This window comes from Pygoscelis adeliae, unplaced genomic scaffold, assembly GCF_000699105.1.
Source record: "Pygoscelis adeliae isolate BGI_AS28 unplaced genomic scaffold, ASM69910v1 Scaffold48, whole genome shotgun sequence".
Lineage (NCBI taxonomy): Eukaryota > Metazoa > Chordata > Aves > Sphenisciformes > Spheniscidae > Pygoscelis > Pygoscelis adeliae.
The window spans coordinates 6,808,604-6,817,946 of NW_008825618.1; the positions used below are offsets into that span (position 1 = coordinate 6,808,604).

The following is a 9,343-nucleotide window of genomic DNA, read 5'->3' on the forward strand; positions in this document are numbered from 1 at the left end:
TCTATATGTCTTGCTGGACATATAAATGTTTATTTTTCCATAGGAACTTAATTTTCATCCAGAACAACTCCCTTTGCTTTCATTGCTTTTGTCAGTGACTTTTATTAAAGTGAAAATGGCAGTGCATCTGCTTAATTAGCTTCAGATATCCCAGTGATTACATATTGGAGGAAATGCCTTTGTAGGAAAGACTGTAATTAAACGTTACAGTGAAAACAAATTATCCACTGAGCACCATGCTTTCATCTTTAGCTATTTCATTTACTACATGGGCAGCTGGCTATATATCCTGTGCATGAATTCCAGCTCTGCTGGTGATTTGCCATGCAGAAATACAATTTAAAAAAACAAATTATCAGGGATTTGTTTGTAAAATGATGGTATAGACATCTTCTGTCTAATACTTTAGCAGTCTAAGTTAAAAGGTTTTCAACATTTTGATTTTTGGAGGAATAAAATGTTAGAAGAATTTTTGTTAAAAATCAATTTGTTAGAAGCAGCTGATAAACTTAATTTCTCAATACGTATTGAAATAGCAAAAAAAAAGGAAAAAATTGGAATAAGTAAAACTCCAAAGCTGCGATTGAAATAGCTAAACATAATGTTGTGATTAATATTATTAAAATGAGAACAATAATTAAGCTTAAACAGGACGATATATAGATATCTGGGTGGAATTGTTCAAGCAGCCAATGTAGCTGGTTAAAAAAGTCATCTAATATTTTAAAGATTTGTATTATCTAAATAGAATTTATAGTTCTCTTTTTAGAAAATAATGATAAAGGCTCAGCATTTGCTGCCTCAGTAACTTTCTATTAAAATGGATTTCCCAGAAATTATCATTCAGATTGAAAACCCAGCTTTTGATTGTGTGTAACAATCAAAGTGTGAACAATTCATTCAGTGAATGTCTGATCAACAATATGAAACTGCTTAAGGCAGGCTGCATTTGTGTGAAAAAGGGCCAGTGTCCTGATTTATCATGAAACAGGAAATGGAAGAAAGCTAGCAGCTTGATCTGGATTTGTTTGTCAGAAGATTGCTACACACATCCCCTCGACACAGCAGGGGAGTTGTGAGATTGTTTACCAAAAAGCTGTTGTTATGTTTGCATGAACAGGTTCATTGTTATTGCTTGAATAATGCATCTGGGCCTCTTTTCTGTGTTTTCAGAGCTGAAGACAAGGGTGGGAAGGTCTCTGAGGACAGCTTTGCCGGCTGTCGAACGCCTAAGCACTTTCATTCCAGCTCCGTCCCTGTCCCCATGGCAGTGGACGGCTTGGTACATTCTGCGGCTGGGTCATCCATCAGATCCCCCTCCCTGCACTCTGTGTTCAGCATGGACGATAGCAATAGCCTGCCATCACCAAGGAAACAGCCTCCTCCCAAACCAAAGAGGGACCCCAACACACGACTGAGCGCTTCGTATGAGGCTGTTAGTGCTTGCTTGTCGGCAGCTTCTAAGGAAACCGCTAATGAAGGTTAGGCATAAAGGGAGAAACAGTCGCAAATGTTACTCTAGGTTATTGATTTATTCTTTTCTCTTTGATCCTTTTTAACACAGTCAAGTGCCTTCGAAAAGTCCCGCTTCCCTGAAATATTTCAGTGGCAGTAAATAAAATTAGTCAATTTGTCATTTGTTTCCAAATCAGCAAATAATACTCATGTGTTTTAATTGCCTAGTTTGTCAACAACCAAAACCTATTTGCAGAACTCCCTCTAGAGACAAATGATCTGTCAACTTGAGCTATTCTACCCCACTGACTGTTTTTTAAACTGTATGTTAGAATACCTTGCATCACTAAAACAGAATGCTCGAATCTTGAATTTCACCAAGTTAAACAATAAACTTTTTCCTACTTTTCCTCTATGTTCACATGAGTAACATGCATTCAGTGGTTTATGTTTGTGCCATAACTTGCTTATAGTGAATTTTTTGTTTAGAAGGAAAGTGCTATGAAAGTCCCAAAGTGTCTCAATGCATTATAGTGCATATAGAACAGTTTTGAGTTGTTCTATTCTCCTTCACCCTTGAAATGAATGAGTAGAAGATGAAGGGGAGGAATGCATTCTACTTTTCCTTGATAAGCCTGACTTGTCATGCTTTGTGGAAAGGATCCTCTAGACTTATCAGGGAAGATCCTTCAGGTTGGGTTTAAAGCTATGTATAACCATTCTCTAATCCTGCATACAATGGATGGAAACCTTTGCAACTCCCTCTTGCAAAATAATTACTGTTCTCCTGTCCAGTTCATTAGATGCAAGTCCATTTTTCTTAACCTCTTCCTTGCTCGTTCAAGCGCTGTGTAAGGAGAGATGAACTGCGTCCAATACACTTTTAAACTAGCGTGGCTCAAGGAGTTCTGTAGCGGTGTCGGCTTTCTGTGCCCAGCTCTGCAAGACATGATTGATTGAACCAAAAAGATCTAGCAGAGGTTTTTGAAAGAATAACAATCTATATATGTATGTGTGGTCTTAACACTAATGCTTGTATACTCTCACAAAACAACTTCGGAATTCTTCTCATATGTATGAAATAATAGGGCCAGTTTCCCTGCTGTATATTCATTTTCCAAGAGTTATGTTAGTTTCCTGAGTCTTTGTCCAAAACCAGCTTTGATTTACACCATCTGATTTTGATCTTAAAAGACCAATCACCTAGGTATCTAGTCTCTCCACTCCATACGTGCCTGGAGGCTGTGAAAAGACATCTAGTTTAGTTAACTGTATACTCAGTTGGGGAATTGCCCTTAGGCTATGGGTTTTCCTAACTTTATAAATTATTTCCACACCTGCAGTAAAAAAGAAGAGACAGGCATAATATCTGCCTATAATTAGAGTTTTATAGATATTACATAAAAGGGGGATACTTCAGTTAGTGGCAGTAACGGGTGTCAAAGTAGCACCATGCTGAAACTCCTAGTTAAAAGCATGCCCCTCTCCCTTGGTGCAAAAGGAATAACAAGCGCGTATTTCCATGTGTTACAGATCTTGCAGTGAACATTTGGATTCAAAAGATATCTCAGGTGTTAGTTCTCATCTTTTAGTGGCAGTAGAGATTACCAAAGCAGATTATATGCCCAGGTAGCAAAGGCTTGTGGTTTGGAAGCTGAAAGTTCTGCATTTCATTCCTTGATTTTTACTTTTGACTGAATCCTTGTGTTTGTGACTGCTGCTAATTGTAAAACTATATGGGCAACATTTGAAGGCTTAAAGTACTGGACCTGTGTAAGAAAAAAATGGCTTTGATCTGTTAATAACACAGACCTTTTTCACTTTCCTAGTACTGACCCGTCCAAGGCCACACAGTGATGACTATAGTACCATGAAAAAAATACCTCCCAGAAAACCAAAACGAAGTCCCAATACGAAACTTAGTGGCTCTTATGAAGAAATACCTGGCCAAAAGCCTGCGGATGTAAAACAGGCAAGCACAGTAGCTAAACCAGGTGGCTATGACACTGTGACAGTACAGAGAGCAGCTTCTGCTGATGGGCCACAACATGGTGTGTTGAGTCTCTATATGTCACAAGAAGAGGAGGAAAATGAGCCTGTCTATATTGAAATGGTAGGGAATGCAATGAAAAGCAGTTCTGCTGAAGCAGAAAGCCCAGAACAAGGAGAGTCTGTATATGAAGAAATGAAGTATTTTCTACCAGAAGAAGGAAGCAATGGCAGTGGAATAATTCCGGTAGTGACTGGATCTCCTCCTCTGTTGTTTGAAAGCAAAAAAAATGTTAACGTTGAAGATAGACCATTGGATGGAAACAGTCAAGCAGCTTTGATTTATAAAGACTCATGTGACATTCCAGCCCCTTTCCCTAATTTGCTCCCTCACAGGCCACCACTTCTTGTATTTCCTCCAACCCCTGTCACATGTTCACCTGCTTCTGATGAATCACCTCTAACACCACTAGAAGTCAAAAAGCTTCCTGTCTTGGAAACCAACCTAAAATACCCTGTGCAGTCAGAAGGCTCAAGTCCATTATCACCACAATACTCCAAAAGCCAGAAAGGGGAGAATGAAAGACCAGCATCTCCAGGCTTGGTTGTGTTCAGTGTTTCCAGCAAAGTGACTCCTCCTTCCACACCACCTCCTTCTCTCCCACCACCCCCTCCTCCTGTACCACCTCCTATTTCCTACCGGGCTTCCACACATTTTGCATTTCCTCCAGAGACTTGTGCTAGCTTTCTGATTAATACAGGGAAAACAGGTACAAACTCAGACCTGTCAAAAGTACCTCAGAGACCAAATCCTGCTCAGCTTGGATGCTCATCTTCTCCATTCTCCAAACTGCCTTACTCCCCAAAGTTGGCAAGAGCAGATCACAGGAAATTGAACTCAAATTCGTCATCTTCATTTCCATACAGCCCTACAAACTCAAGGTCATTGACCAGTCCCCTTGATGAGTTAACTAGCTTGTTCAACTCAGGACGGAGCGTGCTACGAAAATCTGCAGCAGGACGTAAGATCAGGGAGCCAGAAGGTAAGACAGATCTCTCTGCTTCTGTATAGTGTATTACTTCTGCACCAAAACTTTCTTACATTGGAAGCTGATAGAGTAGGTAAAAATACAAAACAAAACCATCGTTTGGGGTTTTTTTAAAGAACAATCTGTTGTAGTCATAAGAAACACGTATAGAAAATACATTGCCTATAAAAATTATAGGTCTTCAGGTTTTCTCTGAGATGTCAACTTTTCTTTTACCAAAATGTTTGTATGACACAAATTTAAATGGATTATTTTTAACATTCCAGCAGTCTCAGTAAAATAAACACAGATGTTACATCATGTGAAAATGAGTTTATGGTATCAATCTATAGAAATACTTTGAATGAAATGTATGGCTAGATGTTTGGCAGATAGCATGTACTTTAATTTGAAGACTTTCTTTTAAGGTTTCATTATTTCATTTCCAAGAAATTCTGAATTTAGCGATACAGCCATTATTATTCTCCTAAATAAAGCCGAGACAGAGAGTTGTGCAGCAAACTATATTTATTTCCCTTTTCTATCCTTTTATTCTTACCTTTCCTGTCATTTACATACACTTATGTACGTACCCAGAGATTATTTTGTATCCTGGCTTTCTGGCATCTGTAGTACGTCTTTTGTATCTAGTGCAAAAGCCAACTATAAAAAGAAGCAAACTTGCCATTTTGCTAAGGTTTTTGAGACCACAGTCCTCAGACATTATCACTTAATTATTTGCTTTGTCCAGGTAATAAAGGGTTTAATGTTGTTACTGGAACAATTCTATGGATCTTGCGAATACTGAAAATTCATTCTGATGTTAACAGATTCAATTAGCTGCTCTGTAAGGGTGAGATGCTTCTGACCTAACTTTGTCCATCTAAAAGCTTGATATGTAGGCATCAAATCCTTAGCCTATGAAGAGACAGTCATTTTGAGAGTTTAATCCCTTCCATATATCTTTCTCCATTGGGTATGAGGAAAGCCTAGATGATTAAACTAGTCGAGTTGTAACTTCTAAGTGATTAAAGTTGAAGTAAAACGTGGTTCTGCATATCAATTACAACACTGACTCCAGTTTTCACATTACTTTTCTGATTTAAAAAAAAAGCCTCCCATTGAAAATAGTCAGTGCACTGTATACATAAACTTGTTTCCCTAGTAGCATCTCCCAAACATGAAATTTTGTGAATTTAAAATTCAGAATGATAAAACCTCTGGACTGTTTCCTCTGCTTCTTCACTTCTGTCTGTCCAAACAGCTTGTCTTAATCAAGAGCTGTGTGCAGCATATTCAAAATGGGCAATATGAAGTCCTGTTTTTGAAATAGAAAGCAAAACAATAGATAACGGGATAGATTATCTTCTTATTCATTGTCCATTTTCTTAAATATATATTGCTCCATTGATTTCAGTTTCATATCCTGATTTATGCAGCTATAATAGAACAGAAGCAGATGTTTGTGCTTACTCTGGATATGTGTATGTCTGTCTGTGTGCCGCCCTATCTCTCTATGAACCTTGGCAGCCTTCAGCCAAAACCCCTTTCAACCAAATACAACAAGGAGATAAAGGTCTCAAAACTAATTGAGTTTCTACAGCTTTCATGAAAGTTAGTGGCTAGGTGGAGACAAGAGACTTATACTGGGAGAAAGGCTCCTACCAGCTATCAGAGAAACTGTGGTGGACAGAACCCTTGTGAGTCCTCCAGACCTTGAAAAAGCTTTAGCTGGACCTTGCATGTTCGTAGATGCCAAATTCAATCAGCCATGAGCTATGAACTCAGTTCTCAACCTCAAGAGAATGCCTTGTTTGTTATTCTGAGTATATGAATTGATGAAATTTGTAAAGGAGATGTTGCAGTAGTTTTGCTTGCTTTGGCAAAATTACTTGATAACATCCAACGCCTATAAATGTATGTAGAATTTTTGTTTGTTTGTTTGTTTGCTTGTTTGTTTAAGTTGGGGGTCTTGTTTTATTATGTAGATATTACATTTATATCTGCTGGGAAGTAACTATTAAAGTCAGCTCTTTGGATATATCTTCTCAAGGCTCTCTCAATGTACCTGGTGAGGAAGTGTGGTAAGCCCACTCCAACAAAGTCACAAAACTGACCTTTACCTTAAAAAAAAAAAAAGTTTCTTTGGGATGGAGGATATTTGCAAGCTCAATTTTCAACTAAATGTGACCGAGATAGAGTTCAACTTGGGTCTCCTGTGTGTTGAAGCTAGTGCATTAACAGAGGCTACCATATAAAAACTCTAAATTTACCTTTTGCATGGAAAATGTTGTACTTCTAAATATTTCATCAAGGCAGCACTAAGTATGAAAGATCAAAGTTCAAGAAAGATATACAATAAAAAACCTGAATCAATATTTTATGAGCTAGGAAACTACTGTATAATACTAAGTGCGGTTACATATGAATAGTTCAATGATGAGCAGATGGATTGAAAGTAACAAAGAAATACAGGTGAATGTATGTGCATGTTTTTACAATTTGCCTTTTTTCATGTACTTCATGTCCTCAGTTCATTTCTAGGGTAACTGCTGGAAAAAATATCTTTTATTTAACCTCTGATGCAAAGTAATAGGATGGCAATCAGCAAAGCGGACTCTGTTATGTAAAACCAGAAGTTGTCCATGTCTTACCTCCTGATTTTTTATCACCTATTGCCTAATGCATATTAAGTTCCTGGAAGACTCCTCCATTTCTTCTTTTTGTCATTTGTAGTATTTTGTTTATAGGTGATGGTTGGTAAAAAAAATTAAATTAATTTTAATAGAAATTCATTATAATTGAAGACATGGCCTAGAGCAGCATTCTGTAATGTGCAACTTCTTTTATTTCCATAAGTTATAACCTACCAACAACCTTAACTAAAAACAGAAAGTAAAATTGTGGGCCATTTTGAAGTCAAGGAGAGTTAGCCTTGGGAATCAATAAGTTTCTGAATGGGATCATCAGCCTTTGAGATAAAAGCCTCCTTGCCAATAAAAGTGCAATACAGGCAGATCCCCCAACATGCCTCCCTCTTGCCTGGAGGAATAATTTCAAGGCCTGAGAACACTGATGTCCTTTTGGCTCCTGACCTCTCCGTGGGAAATGATCGTCCAGAATTACAATAGAACGGATTCGTGGTTTTCTGATGGACTGTGGACTTATTGTGAACTGAACTGAGAGCACTCTTCTTTCACACAGGCAACAAAAAAAATAATCAAATGGCAACAATTTTCATGACCTGGTGGCCTAGCCTGGCCATTTTTTTTCCCCAACAGTAGCATCTACTGGTTCAAGCAATGATCAGGATCATATAGTATGCAATTTCTTGCAATATACTTTACATGTAATAGGAGAAGATTTCTGCTCTGCAGAGCTTATAGTTTAAATAAGCAAAACTGTAACAGGTGAGAACTGAGATAAAGTGATTTCTCCAAGGTTGAAAAGAGTTGTCATTGAAGCTACAGCTGTATTGTTAGACAGGGATTTCCTTTTACTCCATATAAAACAAGACTTGAGTGCGGATAAGCGATAATACACACACACACACACACTTTTCTTCTATTCCTCCGGATTTCTAGAAGTAGAAACTTTAGTTTGCAAGACAAATAGAAACTGAATGGTCATGTGCAGAGGTCCGACTCAGATATTTCTACACAGGGCCTTAGATCTGAAACTAGATTTCATGAAAGCCAATTCAATGCCTTAATCACAAAACCACACTCTCTAGCAGAATGTACAAATATTTTTATCTATTCAACATATAAGACATTCCTTATGTAAGGAAGAGACAATTACATGTTTAAGCATTTCATATTAAATATTTGTGAAGCAAGGACAGAATTTTCTTTTCCTCAACAGGGATGAATGATACTCAGATTGCTAGGTCGTAGTGTTATTTGTCTTGATTGGTACAGTTGAAATTAAATTATTCCAATCAAAGAGGAATCATTTCAGCTTCAGAACAAAAGATAGAATAATTCCCAGCCCATCATCCATGCTCAGATTGGCAGAGTGAGTATTCGAGTGGATTCTAAAGGGAAAGGAGCGAAGGAGGTATGATTTTCCCTTAACCTGGATGAATTTCCTTACCATCAGGCTATTGAAATAAAGACTTAATGTCTTCTCTCCTTCCTGCTTGTTGAGAAAAGATTGGCATGGATGCTTGACTTCTGCGTCTGAGCAAAAGAAAAAGTGTAAGCTTGCAACCCCGGATTTAGGTGCCTAAGAAATAAAATTAGGAAGACCTTTCCTTTATGTAGGTCATCAATGTATAGGCTTCCAAGTTTTGTGAATTATTGTTAGTGTTTCAATACAAGTAGATCTGTATATGCAAGTTTACACATGCTTCAGTGACCTATTCCTTTCCAAAACAGTTTAGTAACTTATATAGTAACAACAGAAAAGGCATGCAAACATTAGATTGTTAACAAAATATTGATACTGTTCAAATGTTTGTCCAATATCTTTGGCATCATTAACTATATGAATCCCTTCTTTACCTGCTTCCTAAGTGAGGTACTTCTAAGGCAAGTAGCTTCATATATCAGTAAATTACTCCACATCCTCCAGTTTAAGCACTGGAAGTCACAGGAAGATAGTTACAACTGACAAATAATACAGATATTTAGCCATACCTAGTTGGGACTAATGCTTGCCAAATACTCTTTACTGAAATTGGCTCAAACTTGGAAAATAACAGGATTTAATGTGTATGTATGGGGAGTACTGTCCTGTCAAAGGCAGTAGCCCTTTGATAGCTAGTAAATAATTTCCCTCTATCAGCAGATTAGAGTAAGCTATTGTGCAGCTAACATCTCAGCAGTGGATTGCAAATTAAATCCCCACTGGGGTTTCTGAGATGAAAT

The 9,343-nt window shown here is 37.7% G+C and overlaps 1 protein-coding gene across 1 annotated transcript in view; it reads left to right on the top strand.

The window, feature by feature from the left end:
- MYO16 (myosin XVI) overlaps positions 1–4,516 on the top strand; it is a 278,671-nt gene extending 274,155 nt beyond the window's left edge. Inside the window, exons 30-31 of the mRNA XM_009333377.1 lie at positions 1,174–1,481; positions 3,285–4,516. Of these exons, the coding sequence (XP_009331652.1) occupies positions 1,174–1,481; positions 3,285–4,516 (1,540 nt within the window). The remainder of the gene's footprint in view (positions 1–1,173; positions 1,482–3,284) is intronic.
- Positions 4,517–9,343: the final 4,827 nt, after the last annotated feature.